Source organism: Somniosus microcephalus, chromosome 30 (genome assembly GCF_052327205.1).
Source record: "Somniosus microcephalus isolate GS21.2 chromosome 30, FLI_Smic_1.0, whole genome shotgun sequence".
In the NCBI taxonomy this organism is placed as follows: Eukaryota; Metazoa; Chordata; class Chondrichthyes; order Squaliformes; family Somniosidae; genus Somniosus; species Somniosus microcephalus.
Window position 1 is genome coordinate 1,340,619 of NC_141016.1, and position 26,942 is coordinate 1,367,560.

The 26,942-nt window shown below is 52.4% G+C and overlaps 1 protein-coding gene across 1 annotated transcript; it reads right to left on the minus strand.

The window, feature by feature from the left end:
• Positions 1-1,136: 1,136 nt before the first annotated feature.
• On the minus strand, positions 1,137-15,999 carry aspdh (aspartate dehydrogenase domain containing). Its single transcript, XM_085970883.1, has 8 exons — positions 15,718-15,999; positions 13,282-13,377; positions 11,886-12,030; positions 11,218-11,302; positions 9,889-10,038; positions 6,917-7,143; positions 2,973-3,130; positions 1,137-1,277 (listed from the first exon to the last, which is right to left on the minus strand). The coding sequence occupies exons 2-8, from the start codon at positions 13,334-13,336 to the stop codon at positions 1,240-1,242; spliced, it is 858 nt and encodes a 285-aa protein (XP_085827009.1). The 5' UTR covers positions 13,337-13,377; positions 15,718-15,999; the 3' UTR covers positions 1,137-1,239.
• Between the last annotated feature and the right edge of the window lie 10,943 nt (positions 16,000-26,942).

Here is a 26,942-nt window from a genome sequence, read left to right on the forward strand (position 1 = left end):
GCACGGCCTATTCAGAGCTGATAGACTCGGCACCATTTTCTTTAAAGGCCTTCGTCCTTTTTTTTAACGTAAGTGGCTCTGTGGGCGGCGATCTTGCCTGTCGGAAGGTCATGGGTTTAAGTCAACTTGAGCACAAAATCCAGGCTGACGCACCCAGTGCAGTACTGAGGAGGCACCAAAAACCAATGGTCATTGATTAGGTGTCTTGGGCAGAAACCTACATCCCGATCCAATCACCTCCCCGTAACCCCCCCTCCCCAATCTGCCCGCTCCCCATGGCCTGAGAGACTCTGCCCGCTCCCCATGGCCTGAGAGAGACTGCCCGCTCCCCATGGCCTGAGAGAGACTGCCCGCTCCCCATGGCCTGAGAGAGACTGCCCGCTCCCCATGGCCTGAGAGAGACTGCCCACTCCCCATGGCCTGAGAGAGACTGCCCGCTCCCCATGGCCTGAGAGAGGCTGCCCGCTCCCCATGGCCTGAGAGAGGCTGCCCGCTCCCCATGGCCTGAGAGAGACTGCCCGCTCCCCATGGCCTGAGAGAGACTGCCCGCTCCCCATGGCCTGAGAGAGACTGCCCGCTCCCCATGGCCTGAGAGAGACTGCCCGCTCCCCATGGCCTGAGAGAGACTGCCCGCTCCCCATGGCCTGAGAGAGGCTGCCCGCTCCCCATGGCCTGAGAGAGACTGCCCGCTCCCCATGGCCTGAGAGAGACTGCCCGCTCCCCATGGCCTGAGAGAGACTGCCCGCTCCCCATGGCCTGAGAGAGACTGCCCGCTCCCCATGGCCTGAGAGAGACTGCCCGCTCCCCATGGCCTGAGAGAGACTGCCCGCTCCCCATGGCCTGAGAGAGACTGCCCGCTCCCCATGGCCTGAGAGAGACTGCCCGCTCCCCATGGCCTGAGAGAGACTGCCCGCTCCCCATGGCCGGAGAGACTCTACCCGCTCCGTGTGATCCCTTGGTTCGGGTGAGCTGTCTGGAGGTGCGACCAGTGCCGGTATCTCCCGGCTAGTGAGGCACGAGGAGCAATTCCCGGCGATCCCTGGTTCGGGGGCTCGCTGGCCCAAGTCTAGGTCCAGTAACGGACCCTTCACTGTCACAAATCGTAGAGAAGAGACAAAGGACAAGATTTTGAGAAATCATTTGTAACTGCACTTTATTGCTTGTGTTACGAGATGGCCATGGCTCCAAGGGCCTGATCGATGGCTGAATTCCTGCAGGAGGGACGAACTGGGCGGCTCCTCAGCACAGAAAGACTTTGCCTCCATGACCTTTACAATCTGGGGAAGGGTGGTGAGGGAAAAGGTTAGCGATTCAACAAACCGTCAAAGGAAGTAAACCCTCAACTGGAATTCCCAAAGGCCGGATTTCTGAGCTCGCATGGCCTGTGATTTTCAGGGGTGGGGCTTTCTGTGGCTCTCTTCCTGCTCAAACAGCGATGACTTCGATGCAGAATGAGCTGGGGGGTATTTATTAAGAATGGGGAAGAGGAAGGTTGCTGTTTAACAATTGTTATTTGTAAATGTGTCACTTTAGGTTCCCCTGCCTTTCATGAACTTTGATTTAATAACTCCTCTGAGCCAGAAATCAACAGGGGAGCAAAGTTAGGCTCTGTTTAGGTTGGATATTGCTGTCTGTGTAAAAATCCAGCCCCAGGCCTCATTTTACAAACAAACTGACCGGACCTCGCTCGGCCCGCAGTCTGGCCGGGCCTCACTCAGCCCGCAGTCTGGCCAGGCCTCGTGGCTGACACTATTAGAAACCAATATTGCTGCTTTCTCCATCAATTCCTAAATCTCGGAAGTTACTCTGTGCGTGGTTTCTGTTTGAATGTATTCTGCTTTCACACACTGGCCTAAATCCTGCCGTGTAAAAATCTAAGAGGCTTGTCACCTCAATACAGATCCAGGAGAGGGCAGCATCGCACGGAGGCTGCAGTCGTTGCTCAGTGTCTCAGCGACAAGAAATAAATCACCAGCGCCTGGCCGTTTGAACTTGCTTCGATTCACTTTTCGCTGATTAAAATTCATCTTCTCGGTCTGTTGGTCTGAGCTTGGAACAATATTCTGGGATTCCCCTTCGTTATTCAGGACAACATGAGAATAGGAAATGCAGGAGGAAATGTTGGTGCTGAAAGGATGGTGAGTGTGTGGAACAGATTACCGGCACGGGGTGGAACAGGAAACCCGAATGGGGTTTCAAGAAAGGGACCCGGCAATAATGGGAGTCTTGTTGATAATGGGATTCAGGGTCGACTGTGGACAGGAGGACTCGATGGGCTGAAGGTCCCCTGCTGGAAACTGTTAGTGTTACAAGCTGTTGGTCGCCTGTCCTAATATTTCCTTATGTGTCTCGGTGTTTGATTTTGTCTGATTTACGCTCCTGTGAAGCGCCTTGTAGAATCGCAGAATCTTACAGCACAGAAGGAGGCCATTCGGCCCGTTGTGCCGGCTCTCCAATTAGTCCCACACCCCAGCTTTTTCCCCACACCCCTGCAAATTAGTCCCACACCCCAGCTCTTTCCCCACACCCCTGCAAATTAGTCCTCTTCAAGTACACGTCCAATTGCCTTTTGAAAGTTGAATTTGCTTCCAGCACACTCTTTTGGAGAGTGCGTTCCAGATCTTAATGCACTGAAGGCGCTATATAAATGCAAGTTGTTATATTGTGTGCAAGATGAGTGCCACATTTGCCTACATAAAACACTCACTGCACATCAAAAGGTCATTCATTGTCTGTTATACTCTGAAATATTTCTGAGGTGTGATCGGGCGCTATATAAATGCAACTCTTTCTATCTTCTTTCACTGTGATTCCATCAGGTTTTGTAGAAGTCAGTGAAGGAGTTATCTGAACCTTGAGCTGCTTGACCGGTAACTCCCAATCTCAATCTCACCGGTCACCAGTCCAGCTTGACCAGCTCTTGACCTGCCTTAAGTCGGAGTGTCGAGAGTGAGGTGGGATCTCATACTTACTGAGCAAACTGCTCCAGAATGAAGCATAGGTGGCCGTACCCGTCACTGCCCCCGGGGCGGCCGGGTTCCTCCGGCTGGTCTTCACTGTGAATTCGTGGCCTGAGGCCTTGTCCACTGGACCGGTTACTTCAATATCCACAACGTGCCAATCCAACAGACTGCAGGGTCAAAGAGCAAATTTCAAATTATTAAAGGACCAAATTAGGAGACGTCAAAATAGCTTGAGTACTGGGTCCAGTTCTGGTCAGACCGCACCTTGAGTACTGGGTCCAGTTCTGGTCAGACCGCACCTTGAGTACTGGGTCCAGTTCTGGTCAGACCGCACCTTGAGTACTGGGTCCAGTTCTGGTCAGACCGCACCTTGAGTACTGGGTCCAGTTCTGGTCAGACCGCACCTTGAGTACTGGGTCCAGTTCTGGTCAGACCGCACCTTGAGTACTGGGTCCAGTTCTGGTCAGACCGCACCTTGAGTACTGGGTCCAGTTCTGGTCAGACCGCACCTTGAGTACTGGGTCCAGTTCTGGTCAGACCGCACCTTGAGTACTGGGTCCAGTTCTGGTCAGACCGCACCTTGAGTACTGGGTCCAGTTCTGGTCAGACCGCACCTTGAGTACTGGGTCCACTTCTGGTCAGACCGCACCTTGAGTGCTGGGTCCAGTTCTGGTCAGACCGCACCTTGAGTACTGGGTCCAGTTCTGGTCAGACCGCACCTTGAGTACTGGGTCCAGTTCTGGTCAGACCGCACCTTGAGTACTGGGTCCAGTTCTGGTCAGACCGCACCTTGAGTACTGGGTCCAGTTCTGGTCAAACCCACCTTGAGTACTGGGTCCAGTTCTGGTCAGACCGCACCTTGAGTACTGGGTCCAGTTCTGGTCAGACCGCACCTTGAGTACTGGGTCCAGTTCAGGTCAAACCCACCTTGAGTACTGGGTCCAGCGCTGGTTAGCTGTGGATTATTTTGCTGTCTTGAAGATTACTCATCTTTTAACTTCACAGGGACATAGGAGGTCGACTCCACCTCTGCCTCAGCTCATCTGCTGCTGAAACCCTCATCCATGCCTTTGTTATCTCCAGACTCGACTCGGTAAAATAATGGGACTCAAGGTGGATAAATCACCTGGACCTGATGGCTTACATCCTAGGGTCTTGAGGGAAGTGGCGGTAGGGATTGTGGATGCATTGGTAATAATTTTCCAAAACTCCCTGGACTCAGCAAAGGTCCCGGCAGACTGGAAAACTGCTAATGTAACACCCTTATTTAAAAAGGGCAGTAGACAGAAGGCTGGAAACTATAGACCGGTTAGCCTAACATCTGTGGTAGGTAAAATTTTGGAGTCCATTATTAAGGAGACAGTAACAGGACATTTGGATAATCATAATTTAATAGGACAAAGTCAGCATGGTTTTATGAAGGGGAAGTCATGTTTGACAAATTTGCTGGAGTTCTTTGAGGAAGTAACATATAGGGTGGATAAAGGGGAACCAGTGGACGTAGTGTATTTAGACTTCCAAAAGGCATTTGATAAGGTGCCACACAAAAGATTATTGCTTAAGATAAAAAATCACGGGATTGGGGGTAATATTCTGGCATGGATAGAGGATTGGCTATCTAACAGAAGGCAGAGAGTTGGGATAAATGGTTCATTCTCAGACTGGCAATCAGTAACTAGTGGTGTTCCGCAGGGGTCAGTGCTGGGTCCCCAACTCTTTACAATCTATATTAACGATTTGGAGGAGGGGACCGAGTGTAACATATCAAAGTTTGCAGATGCTACTAAGATGGGAGGGAAAGTAGTGAGTGAGGAGGACATAAAAAACCTGCAAGGGGACATAGGCTAAGTAAGTGGGCAGAGATTTGGCAGATGGAATACAATACTGGAAAGTGTGAGGTTATGCACTTTGGCAGGAAAAATTGTAGAGCAAGTTATTATCTTAATGGTACAAAGGGATCTGGGGGTCCTGGTGCACGAAACTCAAAAGGTTAGTATGCAGGTGCAGCAAGTGATTAAGAAGGCCAATGGAATGTTGGCTTTCATTGCTAGGGGGATAGAATATAAAAATAGGGAGGTATTGCTTCAGTTGTACAAGGTATTGGTGAGACCGCACCTGGAATACTGCGTACAGTTTTGGTGTCCATACTTAAGAAAGGACATACTTGCTCTCGAGTCAGTACAAAGAAGGTTCACTCGGTTAATCCCGGGGATGAGGGGATGGACATATGAAGAGAGGTTGAGTAGATTGGGACTCTACTCATTGGAGTTCAGAAGAATGAGAGGCGATCTTATTGAAACATATAAGATTGTGAAGGGGTTGGATCGGGTGGATGCGGGGAGGATGTTCCCGATGATGGGTGAAACTAGAACTAGGGGGCATAGTCTTAGAATAAGGGGCTGCTCTTTCAAAACTGAGATGAGGAGGAACTACTTCACTCAGAGGGTGGTAGGTCCATGGAATATGCTGCCCCAAAAAGCTGTAGAAGCTACATCATTACATAAATTTAAAACAGAAATAGACAGTTTCCTAGAAGTAAAGGGAATTAAGGGTTACGGGGAGCGGGCAGGAATTTGGACATGAGTCTAGGTTCGGATCGGTCATGGCCCTGTGGGTAGCGGAGCGGGCCCAGGGGCCGTGTAGCCTGATCCTGCTCCTATTTCGTGTGTCTAATTCTGTTAGATTCAGGAGATGGCTCTGTGATAGTGGATTGGCGGTTAGGATCAGATCAGCCATGATCTTATTGAATGGCGGAGCAGGCTCGAGGGGCCGATTGGCCTACTCCTGCTCCTATTTCTTATGTTCTTATGTTCCAACGCTCTCTGACCGTCCTCTCATCTGCCACCTTCCATAAACCTGACCTCATCCAAAACTCTGCAGCCCGCATCCAAACTCATACCAAGTCCTGTTCACCCATCACCCCTGTGCTCGCTGACCTATATTGGCTCCCTGTCCGGCAATACCTCAAATTTAAAATTCTCATCCTTGTTTACAAATCCGTCCATGGCCTCGCTCCCTCCCTATCTCTCTAACCTCCTACCAGCCCTACAACCCTCTGAGATCTCTGCGGTCCTCCAATTCTGGCCTCTTGAGTATCCTCGATTTCCATCGCTCCACCATTGGTGGCCGCGCCTTCAGCTGCCTGGGTCCCTAAGCTCTGGAATTCCCTCCCTAAACCTCTCCGCCTCTCTCTCCTCCTTTAAGATGCTCCTTAAAACCTCCCTCTTTAACCAAGCTTTTGGTCACCTGTCCTAATTTCTCCTTCTATGGCTCGGTGTCTGATTTTGTTTGATAATCGCTCCTGTGAAGCACCTTGGGACGTTTTGCTACGTTAAAGGCACTATATAAATACAAGCTGTTGTTGTATGATGGTTAGGTGTTGATAAAGTTGAAGGTGGATGTAGTGATCAGACATAAACAGCTGTATGTAAAGGCTACATTGGAAGGCCACATCTGTCGAAAGGAATACAGCCAAGGGTGAAGGAAGAGTATGACTGGCTTTGGATAGTTCATGAATTTCTGTAACTGTCTTCAGCCACAGGATTTGATGACAGATCAGTCAGGATATGTAAAACTGAAGTGATTGACAGGGGAGATGAACGGATGATTCGGGATTGGAAACTAAACGATATAAAAGAGTAATGACTGGGCGAGAGCTCAGGATTCGATGATCAGCCGACAACCTCACTGTTAACGTGTGGATTCACCGGTAAACTCGCCAGGTTTTGATGTTAAGAACGTGTTTAATTAGTGCTAATAACATTTATTATCAAATGCTTAATAAATCTGTAATGCTGTGAATCCTAATATTTTGAGGAGTAACTTACTCCAAGTGTGATGCGCCCAATAAGGCTCTTCTTAGACGATGGGCCTTGCTAAAGTTGAAAGGTCACCTTGGCCCCGACATCTCTGAATGACGAGTGACCCTTTGATGACCCAGAAGTGGCACTTACCTGGGGTCAGCTATCAGGCAGCCCTGCACTCGGTCAAAGCCCAGGTTGTGCCCGGCCATGGCTGCAGCAGCCATGGTGTTGACGTTGTTGGGTGCGAGAGGGCACAGGCTCCTCACTGGCCCGTCGTACAGCACCGTCCGCTGGCCCTTCACGCTCTCCTTCAGCTCCTGGAGGCAGCCCTCCAGCTTGAAGCTGTCCGGGTGTTTGCTCATCGTGACCTTCAGGGCCTGCGGGAAAGGGCAAAGGTCAACTATCAGTTAACCCCTTGACCGCTCAGTCCCACTCAATCAGGCCAAAGCAAGGACGGCCCATCTCCCAGCTCTGGCCATTTGAAGGGATGGGTGTCTGATACAATTCTGGTTAAAAATGGCATAAAGTTCACCACTTTTTGTAGAATTAAATGGTGATCAATTAAAATGGTGGCTCCCACCTTCGCTGAATGCTCGTGAATTAATTACAGCGTCCGTTCTAACGTCCCGCCATATACGGAGAGAGAGTAAGCCCCGATATTCACGGGCAGTGGGGTCGAGCGGCCGGGAGACCGGGAATGTGGGGAGCGCCAATGTTTGGATGAATTTAACAGCAGGCTCTCATTTGACTTATTTTCTCCGTCTCCGACGAATTGGCCGCCCTTTGGGAAAGCCTGAGCTGCGAGGCTGCAGCCAAGGAGAGGTGTGGAGGTCGGGGGTCGAGGGGCGGACGTCAGGGGGCGGAGACCGCAGGTCGGCGGGGGGCAGGGGAAAACCAGACAGGTTTCAGATTTTTCAACCTTGAATCTGCACCCCATCCAACTCCCCACCCTCACACACACTGTACCCCATCCAACTCCCCACCCTCACACACACACTGTACCCCATCCAACTCCCCACCCTCACACACACTGTACCCCATCCAACTCCCCACCCTCACACACACTGTACCCCATCCAACTCCCCACCCTCAGACACACTGTACCCCATCCAACTCCCCACCCTCACACACACACTGTACCCCATCCAACTCCCCACCCTCACACACACTGTACCCCATCCAACTCCCCACCCTCACACACACTGTACCCCATCCAACTCCCCACCCCCACACACACTGTACCCCATCCAACTCCCCACCCTCACACACACTGTACCCCATCCAACTCCCCACCCTCACACACACTGTACCCCATCCAACTCCCCACCCTCACACACACTGTACCCCATCCAACTCCCCACCCTCACACACACTGTACCCCATCCAACTCCCCACCCTCACACACACTGTACCCCATCCAACTCCCCACCCCCACACACACTGTACCCCATCCAACTCCTCACCCTCACACACACTGTACCCCATCCAACTCCCCACCCTCACACACACTGTACCCCATCCAACTCCCCACCCTCACACACACTGTACCCCATCCAACTCCCCACCCTCACACACACTGTACCCCATCCAACTCCCCACCCTCACACACACTGTACCCCATCCAACTCCCCACCCCCACACACACTGTACCCCATCCAACTCCCCAACCTCACACACACTGTACCCCATCCAACTCCCTACCCTCACACACACTGTACCCCATCCAACTCCCCACCCTCACACACACTGTACCCCATCCAACTCCCCACCCTCACACACACTGTACCCCATCCAACTCCCCACCCTCTCACACACACTGTACCCCATCCAACTCCCCACCCTCACACACACTGTACCCCATCCAACTCCCCAACCTCACACACACTGTACCCCATCCAACTCCCCACCCTCACACACACTGTACCCCATCCAACTCCCCACCCTCACACACACTGTACCCCATCCAACTCCCCACCCTCACACACACACTGTACCCCATCCAACTCCCCACCCTCACACACACTGTACCCCATCCAACTCCTCACCCTCACACACACTGTACCCCATCCAACTCCCCACCCTCTCACACACTGTACCCCATCCAACTCCCCACCCTCACACACACTGTACCCCATCCAACTCCCCACCCTCACACACACTGTACCCCATCCAACTCCCCACCCTCACACACACTGTACCCCATCCAACTCCCCACCCTCACACACACTGTACCCCATCCAACTCCCCACCCTCACACACACTGTACCCCATCCAACTCCCCACCCTCACACACACTGTACCCCATCCAACTCCCCACCCTCACACACACTCTGTACCCCATCCGCCAGGGACCCGGGTTCGAATCCGGCCTCGGGTGACTGTCTGTGTGGAGTTTGCACATTCTCCCCGTGTTTGCGTGGGTTTTCTCCGGGTGCTCCGGTTTCCTCCCACAGTCCAAAGATGTGCGGGTTAGGTTGATTGGCTATGATAAATTGACCCTTAGTGTTAGGGGGATTAAATACGTGGGGTTACGGGGATAGGGTGGGATATGTGTTGGTGTAGGGGTTACGGGGATCGGGTGGGATATGTGTCGGTGCAGGCTCGATGGGCTGAAATGGCCTCTATCTGCACTGTGGGGTTTCTGTGATTCTGTGAACTCCCCACCCTCACACACACTACCCCATCCAACTCCCCACCCTCACACACACTGTACCCCATCCAACTCCCCACCCTCACACACACACACTGTACCCCATCCAACTCCCCACCCTCACACACACACTGTACCCCATCCAACTCCCCACCCTCACACACACTGTACCCCATCCAACTCCCCACCCTCACACACACACACACTGTACCCCATCCAACTCCCCACCCTCACACACACACTCTTGCTCCAATCCTCCCTGTTAAGATTATATTCTTCTCCTTCTTTGCCCCTGAATTCACTCTGGTATCCTTCTCACCTTCTAACCCAGTGAGACCGGATCCAATGCCGAGAGGACAGAGTGAGCCAGGAAAGAACACTCTACGCACCCAGTAAGACAGGAACCAAGAAAGGTCAACCGCCCTTTGACTCCATTGGAGACCCTGTGAGGTTCGGTCTCCTCGCTGCTCACCTTCAGCGTGCCTCTGTCCGCCATTTTCTGGATATCTTCTCCCCCCCAGAGGGCCCCACAGGGCACGTAAAGCGTGTGTCCGTACCTCCTCGCTGCCTCTCGACATCTGGTGTCAACTCCCTGCTCCGCCAATGCAGTGGGAGAACCGACCTGTGGGACAGGAAGAAACCATGCCGGTGTGGGAAACAGGGGGAACAGAAGAATTCAGCGCCCAGAACACCTCCCCCCCCCGTCCCCACCCCCGCCCCGAACAGTGATATTTCTGAGTTGTACCTCTCTCGTGTTGGAACATCTTGTGTTTGGGTGGGTCTGTTTAGTTTGTGAGGTTGTGAAAGGTGCTACATAAATGCAAGTTCTTTCTTTTCTTTGAGGTCTTGCTCTTTAATCATTGAATTTACAGCACAGAAGGAGACCATTCAGCCCATCGAGCCTGTGCCAGTACTAGCGGTTTAACTGTAGCTGATCTACTTTAATTCCTTTTCTCCATTTCCTCCTGTTCAAACCCTTACCCAATTCCCTTTTAGCTGATGTTCCAGTCTCTGCCTCAATAGCCCCTTGTGGTGACACATTCCCTGCTCTAATGCCCCTCTGTGTGAAAACATTCCATCGAACTACCCCTCCCGTTCCCCCAGTGAGAATCCTCAGTCTGTGCCCCCTCGGTACCGAATCCCAACCAATGGGAACAATCTTTCACTATTTACCCTCCCCAAGGTGTCTCTCGCGGACACTTCGTCCTGTCACCCCTGGGGCCTGGATTTGAACTTTGCCCTGACTCAATGGGGTGGTCAGTCTCACTTGCTGGCCAGAAGCATCCGATGAGGAATTAGTTTGGACAGTTTCAAACCAATTCCTAGGGGGCAATGATGTAAAGCACTGACTCAGAGACTCTGCCCTTTGGACACTCCATTCCCCTTTGCCCCACCATTGGCGGCCGTGCCATCATTTGACTGGACCCGAGTCTCTGGAATTCCCTCCCTTAAACCCCTCCTCCACTCCACCTCCCTCCTGTCCTTGAAAAGCCACCTCATTGACTGAGCTTTTGGTCATCTGTCCTAAGCGCTCCACCTTTGGTCCATTTTCTCTTGTTGATCATGCTCCTGTGAAGCGCCTTGAGACCTTTCTCTACATTAAAGGCGCTGTATAAATGCAAGTTGTTGTTGCCACCCATGGGATGGTTGCTGAGGTTTTCAATAAGAGGCAAGGAGAGAGGAGAAGTGTTTAGTTTTATCTGCATCTCAACCCCTCTCCCCTGAGAAAGAAACCTGATTTTGTTCAGTGTGCTATTGCCTCCATCAAAAGACCACAAAGTCCTGGGTTGGCAAAACTTACCATAAAATCTGCATGTTTGAGAAACTCCTCCCCATAATCCTTTGCTATCTGAGGATGGGCTACTTCTAAGATCAGGTCGGCACATCTGGGGGGAAAAAACAGCCAATGGGCAGCCATCCTGGACAACAATAACCAATTTCATTAAACAGCAAAAATGCGCCATCGCTGGTTTTCCGTTACCAGGTGAGGCCGTTGCTCCATTGTCAAGTCAGGAACCTGAGACAACAAGGCCCCAGGAGGACAGGTCTTGGCAATGAGGGACAGTAATAAAGCAAGTCATAATGACATCACACAAATCCCACCAGTAACCACATGGTGAGTTCCCCCACCCACCCACCCACTGTCCTGGGCACTGAGGGCAGAATGCCCTTGAGGGGTTGACCTGGGGGCCCATTGAACCGACATCTCAGACCCTCCTTCTGCTCATCCGCTCGGCTCTTCCAACTCCAGTCTATCGAACGTTCCTTCCCTCCTTCCACCACTTCACCATCAGCCGTTGAGCATCCATTTAGTTTCCCGCCCAGTTAGTCTCATCTTTCAGCCCCTCCGCCTTGCTATCGTCCATTCTGGTAAATCTCCTCTGCACCCTCTCCAAGGCCTTGACATCCTTCCTAAAGTGTGGTACCCAGGATTGGCCATTCCTCTCATATTAAGGTGAGATCTGTCACCTCTCAATAAACGTGCTCAGATCCTCCAGCTGCAATTCCTTTCGGACTTTCCCTGCCATCTTTTCCTGATTTCTGTTCCACACGAAGGCCAATTCGAGGCCATGCTGATGCCCTTCTTCCTCAATCATCTCAGTCAGGTACTGGCCTGCAAGCGAGGTATGAAGAGAGAGATGAAGACTTTGAGCTTGCATGCTCCTCTTCAACACAGTTAAATCTTTGCAAAGATCAAGACCCAATGGGGCATCATCTCTTGAGGGCTTCACCTGAACAGGAGGCATCCAGACATTTCCCTGCAAAGCATCAACTCAGATTCTCTCCACTATATGGGAGATTTCATCTTCAGTCACTGCCTATAGACCCATACGTGTTACTCAATGTAGGCAGACACTCCCAGTGCAGTACTGAGGGAATGCTGCACTATTGGAGGGGCAGTACTGAGGGAGCGCCGCACTGTCGGAGGGGCAGTACTGAGGGAGCACCGTACTGTCGGAGGGGCAGTACTGAGGGAGCGCCGCACTGTCGGAGGGGCAGTACTGAGGGAGCGCCGCACTGTCGGAGGGGCAGTACTGAGGGAGCGCCGCACTGTCGGAGGGGCAGTACTGAGGGAGCGCCGCACTGTCGGAGGGGCAGTACTGAGGGAGCGCCGCACTGTCGGAGGGGCAGTACTGAGGGAGCGCCGCACTGTCGGAGGGGCAGTACTGAGGGAGCGCCGCACTGTCGGAGGGGCAGTACTGAGGGAGCGCCGCACTGTCGGAGGGGCAGTACTGAGGGAGCGCCGCACTGTCGGAGGGGCAGTACTGAGGGAGCGCCGCACTGTCGGAGGGTCAGTACTGAGGGAGCGCCGCACTGTCGGAGGGGCAGTACTGAGGGAGCGCCGCACTGTCGGAGGGGCAGTACTGAGGGAGTGCCGCACTGTCGGAGGGGCAGTACTGAGGGAGCGCCGCACTGTCGGAGGGGCAGTACTGAGGGAGCACCGCACTGTCGGAGGGGCGGTACTGAGGGAGCGCTGCTCTGTCGGAGGGGCAGTGCTGAGGGAGCGCTGCACTGTCGCAGGTGCCATCTTTCGGATGGGATGTTAAACCGAGGCCCCGACTACCCTCTCAGGTGAACATAAAGGATTCCAGGGCACTGCTTTGAATAATAGCAGGGGGGACTTATCCCTGGTGTCCTGGGGCCAATATTTATCCCTCAATCAACATCACTAAAACAGATTATCTGGTTATTATCACATTGCTGTTTGTGGGAGCTTGCTGTGCACAAATTGGCTGCTGTGTTTCCTATATTGCAACAGTGACTACACTTCAAAAGTACTTGATTGGCAGTGAAACGCTTTGGGACATCCTGAGGTCATGAAAAGCGCTATAGAAATACAAGTTGTTTGTTTCTTTCAACCTACCCAAGTGACCAAAGCCGATGATCCCAATTCTCCGGGACTTCCCCTCTTGAGCCATTGCAGCCTCCGGGACTGGTCCTGCTCCTGAAGTCCCTGCTTCTGAAAGACACAGTCAAATGGGTAGAGAATGTGAAGGCTCTTGTGTATGCGTTGAGGGGTCCTGGTGAGGGCTACATTTCTCAGGCTGCCAAACCCCACTGACATCCCATTGGTCAAGGTGAGGGAATCCCACTCAATGTTGGTGGCTTTAAATGGCAGCTCGTGGGACCTACAAAAAGATAAGTGGGCCTCCGCTATCGTCGGAAGAGAGACGTGGGGTTATTTATATTAACAGCAGATGGTACGGGCGGGGGAAAGCTGCCTTTGCTCTGCCAGCGAGCGCTGAACATAGACGTATCAGATCCGCAAGTCCTAGGCCCGATTGGAGCCCACGTCACAAGGCCTCACACAACTACCAGGGGCCTTGGCCCAAGAAACCCTGGCCGGACCGACCCTATCCCTCACGCCAATAGTGGCTGTTAGACCGTGGACTAACCGCTTCCCCACAGGGAGGCCAAGCCCCTCGCGAGGGTCACTTCAGGCATCCGCGACCCCCTTGGGGGTGGGAGAGGTGTCAGGGGAGGTGTCGGGGAGGGGGAGATGTCGGGGAGGGGGAGGTGTCAGGGGAGGTGTCGGGGAGGGGAGGTGTCGGGGAGGGGGAGGGGGATTTGTCGGAGGAGGGGCGGTGTCAGGGTAGGGGGATGCGTCAGGGGAGGGGGATGTGTCGGGGGAGGGGGATGTGTCGGGGGAGGGGGAGGTGTCGGGGGAGGGGAGGTGTCGAGGGGGAGGTGTCGGGGGAGGAGGTGTCGGGGGGGATGTGTCGGGGGGAGGGGGAGGTGTCGGGGGGGAGGTGTCGGGGGAGGGGAGGTGTCGGGGGAGGAGGTGTCGGAGGGGAGGGATGTGTCAGGGGAGGGGAGGTGTCGGGGGAGGGGAGGTGTCGGGGGGGGATGTGTCAGGGGAGGGGAGGTGTCGGGGGAGGGGAGGTGTCGGGGAAGGGGGAGGTGTCAGGGGAGGGGGATGTGTCGGGGGAGGGGATGGTGTCGGGGGGAAGTGTCGGAGGGGACGAGGGTGTCGGGAGGGGGGGAGGTGTCGGGGGAGGGGCAGGTGTTGGGGAGGGGGAGGTGTCGGGGGAGGGGGAGGTGTCGGGGGAGGGGCAGGTGTTGGGGAGGGGGAGGTGTCGGGGGAGGTGTCGGGGGAGGGGAGGTGTCGGGGGAGGGGCAGGTGTTGGGGAGGGGGAGGTGTCGGGGGAGGGGAGGTGTCGGGGGAGGGGAGGTATCGGTGGAGGGGAGGTGTCGGGGGAGGGGGAGGTGTCGGGGGAGGGGCAGGTGTTGGGGAGGGGGAGGTGTCGGGGGAGGGGGAGGTGTCGGGGGAGGGGCAGGTGTTGGGGAGGGGGAGGTGTCGGGGGAGGTGTCGGGGGAGGGGAGGTGTCGGGGGAGGGGCAGGTGTTGGGGAGGGGGAGGTGTCGGGGGAGGTGTCGGGGGAGGGGAGGTGTCGGGGGAGGGGAGGTATCGGTGGAGGGGAGGTGTCGGGGGAGGGGGAGGTGTCGGGGGAGGGGCAGGTGTTGGGGAGGGGGAGGTGTCGGAGGAGGTGAGGTGTCGGGGGAGGGGAGGTGTCGGGGGAGGTGTCGGAGGAGGGGAGGTGTCGGGGGAGTCGGGGGAGGGGAGGTGTCGGGGGAGGGGAGGTGTCGGGGGAGGGGAGGTGTCGGGGGAGGGGGAGGTGTCGGGGGAGGGGCAGGTGTTGGGGAGGGGGAGGTGTCGGGGGAGGTGAGGTGTCGGGGGAGGGGAGGTGTCGGGGGAGGGGAGGTGTCGGGGGAGGGGAGGTGTTGGGGGAGGAGGTGTCGGGGGGGCGTGTCGCGGGGGAGGTGTCGGGGGAGGGGGAAGTGTCGGGGGAGGGGGAGGTGTCGGGGGAGGGGGAGGTGCCGGGGGGAAGTGTCGGAGGGGAGGGGAGGTGTCGGGTAAAACAGGAGCCGCCCACATCCCCAACACCGTCTTTCGGATGAGACGTTAAACCGAGGCCCCGTCTGCCCCCTCAGGTGGATATTAAAAGATCCCACGGCCACTGTTGGGAGAAGAGCTGGGGAGCTCCCCCCAGTGACCTGGGGCCAATATTTATCCCTCAACCAACATCACTAAAACAGATTATCTGGTCATTATCACATTGCTGTTTGTGGGATCTTGCTGTGCGCCAATTGCCTGCCGCGTTTCCCACATTACTACAGTGACCACACTCCAACAAGTACTTCATTGGCTGTAAAGCGCTTTGGGACGTCCTGAGGTTGTGAAAGGCGCTGGAGAAAGGCAAGTCTTTCTTTACACTTGTGCAAACAGAATCCAGGACGAAATCGTAACCAAACTGCTGAAAAGACGCACAACACAAAACTTAATAATGATCAGAACGAACCTGAGGATTGAAGGATCAGCTGTGGTCTCCTGCAATACGGACCCTCCGCCTCCCCCACAATCTCCGGGGCTGTCGCGGTTTGGAGATTGCAGATACAGGGACACTTTGACCCTGTCAGTTAATAATGAATCGTCACGCTGGAGGAGCCTGGCATTGTTTGTTTAGTTTGTTGACTGCGAGCCTCCCCGCTGTTGTGTGCGGTCAGTGTGATTGCAGTTGTGACCTCTCCTCGCTGACTGGCCGGGGCTGTGTGTTTGTGCAGAGTCGCCAACTCTGGTCGGACATATTCCTGGAGCTCTCATCACATGGCCTCCCGCGCTCCAACCGCCCCGCCCCCACTCTCCCGCCATTGGTCACCCGACACGTCCATCCTCAGCGCCCCGCCCCCACCCTCCCGCCATGGGCTTCATGAATAGAGGCATAGAGTACAATAGTGTGGAAATTGTGATGAACCTTTATAAAACACTGGTTCGGCCCCAACTGGAGTATTGTGTCCAATTCTGGGCACCGCACTTTAGGAAGGATGTGAAGGCCTTAGAGAGGGTGCAGAAAAGATTTACGAGAATGATTCCAGGAAAGAGGGACTTCAGTTATGTTGATAGACTGGAGAAGCTGGGGTTGTTCTCCTTGGAGCAGAGAAGATTGAGAGGAGATTTGATAGAGGTGTTCAGAATCATGAGGGGTCTGGACAGAGTAGAGTTCCCATTGGCGGAAGGGTCGAGAACTAGAGGACACAGAGATTTAAGGTGATTGGTGAAAGAGCCAAAGGCGACGTAAGAAAAACCTTTTTACGCAGTGAGTGGTTAGGATCTGGAATGCACTGCCTGAAAGGGTGGTGGAGGCAGACTCAATCTCGGCTTTCAAAAGTAGTTGGATAAGCATCTGAAGGAAAGAAATTTGCAGGACTACGGGGAAAGGGCGGGGAGTGGGACTAGGTGAAGTGCTCTTGCAGAGAGCTGGCACGGACTCGACGGGCCGAACGGCCTCCTTCTGTGCTGTAACCAGTGTATGATTCTATGATCTTATTGAATGGTGGAGGGCTGTATGGCCAATCCTGCTCCTAGTTCTCATGGTTTTATGATCGGCCACTGGGTACGAACCAGATCCAGGTGGATTTGACACCCTCCTGTCCCAGTCAAATAGCTGGCATGTATTTTCTTTCGAGACTCCAACATGAAATTGGGCACAGGCGGGAGATTCTTGGTGGGCACCAGTGACTGAAATAATGCCTTCAAGGGCCGGAGAGAAAACTGTCCAAAGCAGATCCCATAGGAACTTACTAAAGGCAATTGGACGTGTACTTGATGAGGATTAATTTGCAGGGTTATGGGGCACATGCTGGGGTGTGGGACTAAATTGGAGAGCTCTTTCAAAGAACCGGCACAACGGGCCAAATGGCCTCCTTCTGTGCTGTAAGATTCTATGATTCTAATAGGACTGAAGGGTGACTCACAATGAGATCATTGATAACATCAACAGGCCTGAAGGGTGACTCACAATGGGATCATTGATAACATCAACAGGCCTGAAGGGTGACTCACAATGGGATCATTGATAACATCAACAGGCCCGAAGGGTGACTCCGTGAGGACAGTAAGAGCAGCAAGTCAGTGCCAAATCGGACGGGGAAGTGAGTTTCTGCAGGACACAAGATGGATTTTGCGAGCAGTAACAATACTGATCCCCTCAGCCTCCTGGTTTTCGGTGATACTGGTAGTGACATCAGATTGCCAAGTCACAACTGTCGCATCATGAGCCAGGACATGTGGTGGGGCACTGTCGGGTCCTCCTTCACAGTGTTCCTTGGAGGCATTTTGTTCATACTGATCTACAGAGCCCTGAAGTATGTGTGGAATTTAGGGTCTAAAATATCTCGGGGCCAAAAACCCAAGGTAAAGTGTGAAACGTTTGTTGATTTGTGGAGTTTGCTCTGTTAAGAACAAGCAAGGTCTTGCCTTGATATAGTGCCCTTTACAACCTCAGGTGCTTTAGAACCGAGGAGCTACTTGTGAAGTGTAGTCATGGTTGCAATCTTTAGTGTAGAGAAACATTGCAAGGTGTTTCACAGTGATGTAATCAAACAAAACTAGACACTGGGGCATCGGAGGAGATATTAGGAAGGGTGACCAATAGCTTGGTCCAAGCGGTGACTTTTTAAATAGGGGTCGTCACTGTTGTGTATGTACCTTTAAGAGAATAACTGGTCTCAGACTGTAGTACCGGCAGTGACCACCCCTGTATAAAAGGCGCTAGAGAGCCTCTGTTGGTTAGATTCGTTTATGCCTTCCACCAGTAAAGATCTCTTTGTTTCTCTCCTGCTAGTCCGTGTCTCAATCATTCACGGACTTAACACTGGCGACGAGTTAGAAACGAACTTACCTGCAACTCAGCAGCAGCTCCGACGACGTGTTGAAGGTCGGAGCCAGAAGAAAAAAAATAATAAAAATAGGCCATTGAATCCCGAGAAACGGGCGTCGACCGTCAATCATCGAGTTCAAAACTCGCAGGAGAGACTGTCCAGAGCCAGGCTGGGTTCCTCGGTCCGTGGTTTCCCAGCTAATCGGGCTGGTGGCAGGTAGTGCTCTGATCCTCCCTGGGCTGCAACGGGGCCGGGCAGCGAGTCGGGAAGCAAGGAGAGAGAGGGTGGAGCATACCCTGCACTGCTGTTGATAGCAGAAAGAATTAAATTCCACAGGAGAACTCAGCACAAAGATGAGAGCAATGCTGAGTATCTTACGGAACTACGCAAGCTATCAAAGCACTGCCAGTTCGGAGCAGGACTGGCAGATACCCTACGGGACAAATTTGTCTGTGGACTCCTGAGTAAAGGAACACAGAAGAAGTTACTCGCAGAAAAAGAGCTGACGCTAGATAAGGCTTTCAGCGTGGCAGTATCGTATGAAGCAGCAGCCAGGGGAGCTGCAGAAATTCAACAAAAACCACAGGAATACGGCACCCATGAAATGACACGGGGATTTGCAAAATGTTATCGCTGCGGCAGAACTAACCATGACCAGAAGGACTGCTGGTCCAAAGACAAAATATGCAGACAATGCGGGAAGATTGGACACATTGCATGAGTTTGTAGGTCTGGGAAGAAGACCAGCGACAACAAAAAGGCTACTAAGGAACCGTACAAGAAAGTACAAAAGATGACGGACAGTAGTTCCGAAGACCAGATGAGCGATAGTGAATCCGAGAACAGGAGATTAAGCTGTCTCAAACTTCACAATATAATCGCAAAAGAGGATCACCGAACCATTTGGGTCACCCTCACGATAGCAGGGTCCCAAGTTAAAGTGGAATTGGATACAGGATCAGCGCTAACCGTCATGAATCGACGAGACTATGAGCGGCTATTTTCACACATACCCTTGAGAGAGACATCCATCATCTTGACGACGTATACGGGGCAAAAAGTATACCCCAGAGGAAAAATAAGGGTGCCTGTCGAATACAATGGCAAGAAAATACGGAAATTGTATCTCTGCATACTGCCAAATGGTGGACCACCGTTATTGGGACGGGAATGGATCAGGAAGATAAACTTAGATTGGCATTCCATTCATGCAATGACGGTGGACGGTAAAAAAGATGAAGACGTCACTCCTGGACGATTGTCAACAATCTTAGCTAACGCCAAAGAGGTATTTCAACAAGAACTGGGCACGCTTAAAGGCGTAACCGCCTCGTTAAAAATAGAAGAGAATGCAGTTCCCAAGTTTTTCAAAGCGAGACCGGTACCATATGCAATTCGTCCAGCCGTCGAGGCAGAGCTGGAGAATCTGGAGAAGGCGGGCGTGTTGTCTAAGGTCGACTGGAGCGATTGGGCGACACCCATCGTTCCTGTCATGAAGAAAACGTTAAGCAATAAGTCCGGAGAGCCAAGGAAGATTCGCATCTGTGGGGATTTCAAGGTGACGGTGAACCCTGTCCTTCACACAGTACAATATCCTCTTCCAAGGATAGAAGACATCTTCGCCTCACTGTCTGGAGGGAAGCGTTTTACAAAAATTGACCTAGCACAAGCATATTTGCAGATGGAGGTTGAAGAGTCCTCTAGGAAGTATCTCACGATAAACACTCACAAAGGTCTTTACCAGTATCATCGATTGGTATTCGGAGTAGCATCGGCTCCGGCGATATGGCAAAGAGCGATGGAACAAGTCCTGCAAGGGATTCCGGGGACTCAGTGTTACTTGGACGACATCCTTGTAACAGGTGAAGATGACAGTGAACACCTTAACAACCTAGAACAGGTGCTCACTAGACTACGGGAACATGGGCTGCGAGCCAACCGCCCCAAGTGCGAATTTTTCAAGAAACAGATATCGTATTGTGGCCACGTGATTGACGAAGAGGGGTTACATAAGTCCCCTGACAAAATTGAAGCGGTTGTTAAGGCCCCAGCGCCTGAAAATGTGTCGCAACTGAGGTCATTCCTCGGGTTGGTGAATTACTATCATAAGTTTTTGCCGAATTTGTCGACAATTCTGCATCCACTGAATGCCCTGCTACGAACGGGGGTAGCATGGAAATGGAGCAATGATTGTAAACGTGTTTTTCAGAAGAGTAAGGACTTAATCACTTCAAAGGAAGTATTGGCTCACTACAACCCAGCACTGCCAATCAGGCTGGCGTGTGATGCGTCTCCCTACGGCATTGGGGCGGTACTGTCACATAAATTCCTTGATGGTTTGGAGAGGCCGATAGCTTTTGCGTCACGCTCGTTAACTCCTGCCGAGCGTAACTACAGCCAGATTGACAGAGAGGCCCTCAGCCTAGTGTGGGGGGTGAAGAAGTTCAATCACTATCTGCACGGTCAAAAATTTACTCTACTAACCGATCATCAACCTCTTGTCTCCATTTTCAACCCTCAGAAGGGCGTACCGATAATGACAGCACAACGGCTGCAGAGATAGTCCCTTTTCCTAGGGGCACACCAATATGACATCGAGTACAAAGGAACTAAACAGCATGGAAATGCTGATGGATTGTCACGTCTACCGTTGCCGACGGTGGAAGAAGAAGACCTTGCAGTGGATCCAATGGAGTTATTCCACTCGACCATAGTCGAATGTCTCCCTGTGACGAATGCAAACATAGAAAAGGAAACACGGAATGACCCGACACTATCACAGGTCTATGATTTAACGGTGAAGGGATGGCTAGCACATGGCGAACCACTGCTGCCAGCATCTTCGCCAAGAAGAGAACAGCTGTCAGTGTGCAGAGGAACCTTGACGTGTGGATCCAGAGTAGTAATTCCACCTAAGTTGACGGATAGAGTGCTCAATGAGCTTCATGAGGGTCATCTGGGTGGGGTAAAAATGAAGAGCTTAGCCAGAGCGTTTGTGTGGTGGCCGGGAATCGATAGAGAAATCGAAGAGATGGCCAAGAGCTGTGTAGGATGCCAGAAGGTCCAAAACGCCCCACCACAAGCTCCTCTGCATCCATGGGAGTGGCCCTCATCTCCATGGCAAAGGGTGCACATTGATTTTGCTGGTCCCTTCATGGACTCGATGTTTTTAATTGCGGTGGATGCACATTCAAAGTGGCCAGAGGTAATAAAAATGTCCTCAACCACCACGGAAAAAACTATCGCAGTTTTACGAACCATATTGTACAAGTCGGAGGGGTTGCACCTGAACCAGAGCAGGACAAATATCCTTGCGGGGAGGTTTGCTAGCACTGTTGGGGGTGGTTTAAACTAACTTGGCAGGGGGATGGGATACAGAGGGGAGCTGAAATAGGGGGTGATGTGCTGCCAATTATAGAGAAAAAAACAAGTCAGCTTGGTAGACAGGGCAAATATATAAGGGCAAGGCTGGATGGCATCTATTTTAATGCAAGGAGTCTTGCAAATAAGGTGGATGAACTGAAGGTGTTGATAAACACATGGGAGTATGATATTGTTGCTATCACGGAGACATGGTTGAGGGAGGGGCAAGACTGCAGCTCAATATTCCGGGGTACAGAATCTTCAGGCGAGACAGAGGGGGAGGTATAAGAGGAGGGGGTGTCGCAATATTAATTAAGGAGTCAATTACTGCAGTAAGGAGGGATGATATATTAGCAGGTTCCTCTAATGAGGCCATATGGGTGGAGCTTAAAAACAAAAAGGGGGCAAGCACTTTGCTGGGAGTGTACTATAGGCCTCCAAACAGCCAGGGGGAGATAGAGGAACAGATATGTAGGCAAATCTCAGAGAAATGTGCAAATAATAGGGTAATAATAATGGGGGATTTCAACTTCCCAAATATTAACTGGGATAGTCAGAGTGTGAAAGGCTCAGAAGGTGTAGAATTCTTAAAGTGCATCCAGGAGAGCTTTTTGAGCCAGCATGTAGAAAGTCCTACAAGAGAGGGGGCGGTACTGGACCTAATTCTAGGGAATGTGGCCAGCCAAGTGGAAAAAGTGCTAGTAGGTGAGCACTTTGGTGACAGTGACCATAATATGGTGAGATTTAAGGTGGTCATGGAAAAGGACAGGGATGGGCCGGAAATAAAGGTTCTAAATTGGGGGAAGGCCGATTTTAATAGGATAAGGCAGGATTTGGCCAAAATGGACTGGGATCAGCTACTTGTAGGAAAATCCGCATCGGAGCAATGGGAGGCTTTCAGAAGGGAGACTGAGATCATACAATGGCAACATGTTCCCGTAAAGGTCAAGGGTGGTTCCAAAAACCACAGGGAACCTTGGATGTCAGGGGATATACGAGAATGGATTAGGAAAAAAAGGAGGGCTTTTGGCAGATACAAAAGGCTAAAGACGGAGGAAGCCCTAGAGGAGTACAAAAAGTGCAGGGGGATACTTAAAAAAGAAATTAGGAGATCAAGGAGGGGCCATGAAATAACACTGGCGAGCAAAATAAAGGAAAATCCTAAGATGTTTTATAAGTATATTAAGGGTAAGAGGATAACTAGGGAAAAAATAGGGCCCATTTGGGACAAAAGTGGCAATCTGTGTGTGGAGCCGGAAGATGTAGGAGGGGTTCTAAATGAATTTTTTGCATCTGTTTTCACTATGGAGAAGGACGATGTAGACATAGAAATAGGGCGGGGGGACTGTGATATGCTCGAACATATTAACATCGAGAGGGAGGAGGTATTGGCGGTTTTAGCTGGCCTAAAAATGGATAAAAACCCAGGCCCAGATGAAATGTATCCCAGGCTGCTGTGTGAGGCAAAGGAAGAGATTGCGGGGGCTCTAACACATATATTCAGGACCTCTCTGGCCACAGGGGATGTGCCAGAGGACTGGAGAACCGCTAATGTAGTACCATTATTCAAGAAGGGAAGTAGGGAAAAACCGGGGAACTACAGGCCAGTGAGCCTAACATCAGTGGTAGGAAAATTATTGGAAAAAATTCTGAGGGACAAAATTTGTCTCCACTTGGAGAGGCAAGGATTAATCAGGGATAGTCAACATGGCTTTGTCAAGGGAAGATCATGTCTGACTAATTTGATTGAATTTTTTGAGGGGGTGACTAGGTGTGTGGATGAGGGTAACGCAGTGGATGTGGTATACATGGATTTCAGTAAGGCCTTCGATAAAGTCCCGCACAGGAGACTGGTCAAGAAGGTAAGAGCCCATGGAATCCAGGGTGCCTTGGCACATTGGATACAAAACTGGCTTAGTGGCAGAAGGCAGAGGGTGATGGTCGAAGGTTGTTTTTGTGACTGGAAGCCTGTGGCCAGTGGGGTACCACAGGGATCGGTGCTGGGTCCCTTGCTGTTTTTGGTCTACATTAATGACTTGGATATGAATGTAAAAGGTATGATCAGTAAGTTCGCGGATGATACAAAAATTGGTAGGGTGGTAAATAGCGAGGAGGGTAGTCTCAGCCTGCAGGACGATATAGATGGGTTGGTCAGATGGGCGGAACAGTGGCAAATGGAATTTAACCCGGAAAAGTGCGAGGTGATGCACTTTGGGGGGACTAACAAGGCAAGGGAATACACAATGAATGGTAAGACCCTAGGCAAGACGGAGGGTCAGAGGGATCTGGGTGTGCAAGTACACAGATCCCTGAAGGCGGCAGAACAGGTGGATAAGGTGGTAAAAAAGGCATATGGGATACTTGCCTTCATTATCCGAGGCATTGAATATAAGAGCAAGGAGGTTATGATGGAGCTGTATAAAACACTGGTTAGGCCACAGCTGGAATACTGTGTGCAGTTCTGGTCGCCACACTACAGGATGGATGTGATCGCGTTGGAGAGGGTGCAGAGGAGGTTCACCAGGATGTTACCAGGGCTGGAGCGCTTCAGCTATGAAGAGAGACTGGGCAGATTGGGTTTGTTTTCCTTGGATCAGAGGAGGCTGAGGGGGGACATGATTGAGGTGTACAAAATTATGAGGGGCATAGATAGGATGGATGCTGAGGAGCTTTTTCCCTTAGTAGAGGGGTCAATAACTAGGGGGCATAGATTCAAGGTAAGGGGCAGGAGGTTTAGAGGGGATTTGAGAAAGAACTTTTTCACCCAGAGGATGGTTGGAGTCTGGAACTCACTGCCTGAAAGGGTTGTGGAGGCAGGAACCCTCACAACATTTAAGAAGCATTTGGATGAGCACTTGAAATGCCATAGCATACAAGGCTACGGACCAAATGCTGGAATATGGGATTAGATTAGACGGGGCTTGATGGCCGGCGTGGACACGATGGGCCGAAGGGCCTCTATCCGTGCTGTATAACTCTATGACTCTATGACTCATATTCGCCAGGAATGGGCTGCCTGAACAGATTTGCTCTGACAATGGACCACAGTTTGTGTCTGAAGAGTTCCGGAGGTTCTTAAAGAACAATGGTGTTAAGCATTACACATCTGCCCCATATCATCCAGCCACTAATGGATTGGCCGAGAGGTTTGTCCAAACATTCAAGAAGGCTATCAAGGCAATGTGTAATGAAGATATACCCCTACAACACAAGGTGGACAACTTCTTGTTTGCCTACCGGAATGCGACACATGCGGTTACCAACCAAACTCCAGCCATGATGTTCTTCAATCGAAGACTACGACGCCGCTTGGATTTGGTTAAGCCAAACGTCCGAAGAGATGTGGAGAACAGGCAGTTTCAGAATATGAATGAAAGGCCGACCAGGAGTTTTAAGATAGGTCAACCAGTTTTGGCCCGGGACCACCGCACTGAGAAATGGCAGCCAGGAACGATTTGTACACGACAAGGACCTCTCATGTATACCGTGGACGTTGGGGAGAGCATTGTAAGACGCCATGCTGACCAGATTCTAGAGTCACTGGAAAACGTCAACTCCACACCACGATCTGATACACCTGGTAATGAAATCGACGTTCCAATTGCAGCTACCGCAGAACCGGTAATATTGGAAGCAGATGAACCAAACAACGACATTGATTCCGACTCAACATTGCCAGAAGAACCTGATACTCCAAAGAGGCGTTATCCAGACAGAATCAGGAAGTCTCCTCAAAGACTGAACTTATAATTGCTTAAACTTAACCAATGTATCTAGCAACAGTAATTGTGATTGTAATTCGTTATCATTAGTTGTTAAATGAATGTTATGTACTGTTTATCTAAAAGGGGAGGAATTGTTGTGTATGTACCTTTAAGAGAATAACTGGTCTCAGACTGCAGTACTGGCAGTGACCACCCCTGTATAAAAGGCGCTAGAGAGCCTGTGTTAGTTAGATTCGTTTATGCTTTCCACCAGTAAAGATCTCTTTGTTTCTCTCCTGCTAGTCCGTGTCTCAATCATTCACGGACTTAACAGTCACGGAGCAGAAAGGGAGGTGGGTGGCGGAGGGTGGGGGGGGAGAGGGCGGCGGGGGGAGGGGTGGGGGGGGTGTGGGGGTGGGTGGGGGTGTGGAGGGGGTGGGGGGAGGCTGGGGGGAGTGGGGGGAGGGTGGGTGGCGGAGGGGTTTAGGGAAGGAAATCCAGATATGCAGCCTAGACAGCTAAAGGCATTGTCACCAAATGTGAAGTGAAGAGATTGCTGGGGGGGGCGGGGGGTGGGGGGAGTGGGGGGAAGGTGGGGGGAGGGAGAGGGCGTCGGGGGGGTGGGCGGGGGGGTGGGGGTGTGGAGGGGGTGGGGAGGGTGGGGGGGTGTGGGGGGAGGGTGGGGTGAGTGGGGGGAGGGTGGGGGGAGGGTGGGGGGAGAGGGCGGTGGGGGGTGGGCGGAGGGGGTGTGGGGGTGTGGAGGGGGTGGGGGGAGGGGGTGGGGGGTGTGGGGGGAGGGTGGGGGGAGTGGGGGGAGGGTGGGTGGCGGAGGGGTTTAGGGAAGGAAATCCAGATATGCAGCCTAGACAGCTAAAGGCATTGTCACCAAATGTGAGGTGAAGAGATTGCTGGGGGGGGCGGGGAGTGGGGGGAAGGTGGGGGGAGGGAGAGGGCGGTGGGGGGAGGGGTGGGCGGGGGGGTGGGGGGAGGGTGTGTGGGGGTGTGGAGGGGGTGGGGGGAGGGTGTGGGGAGGGTGGGGGGGGTGGGGGGAGTGGGGGGAGGGTGGGTGGCGGAGGGTTTAGGGAAGGAAATCCAGATATGCAGCCTAGACGGCTAAAGGCATTGTCACCAAATGTGAAGTGAAGAGATTGCTGGGGGGGGTGCGGGGGGTGGGGGGAAGGTGGGGGGAGGGAGGGGGGGAGAGGGCGGCGGTGGGTGGGGAGGGCGGCGGGGGGATGCACAATAGGCTAAAGTCAGAGGAACAGATTTCAGTGGGAGATGGTGGAAGGTTTGGAGGAGGTTACAGAGATAGGGAGGGGTAAAGTAATGAAGGGATTTCAACACGAGGATGAGAATTTTAAATTTGGGGCATGGGGCACCAGGAACCAATAGGTCAGTAAGCACAGGGGCGATGGGTGAATGGGACTTGGTGCAGGGTAGGACAGGGGGCAGAGTTTTGGATAAGCTGAAGTTTATGGAGGATGCAAGATGGGAGGCTGGATAAGAGAGCGTTGGAAAAGTTTAGTCTGGAGGTGACAATGACATGGGTGAGGGTTTCAGCAGAGCTGAGGTGGGGCAGAGACGGGCGATGTTACGGAGGTGGAAGTAGGCAGTCTTGATGATGGAGAAGATCTGGGGTCAGTAGGTCGGATCAAGGTCAAGTAGGACACCAAGGTTGCAACAGTCTGATTCAGCTTGCGGTAATGGCTGTGGATGGGGATGGAATCGGTGATGAGAGTACGGTATTTTGTGAAGGGAGCAAAAGACAATGGCTTCAGTCTTCTCAATGTTTAACTGGA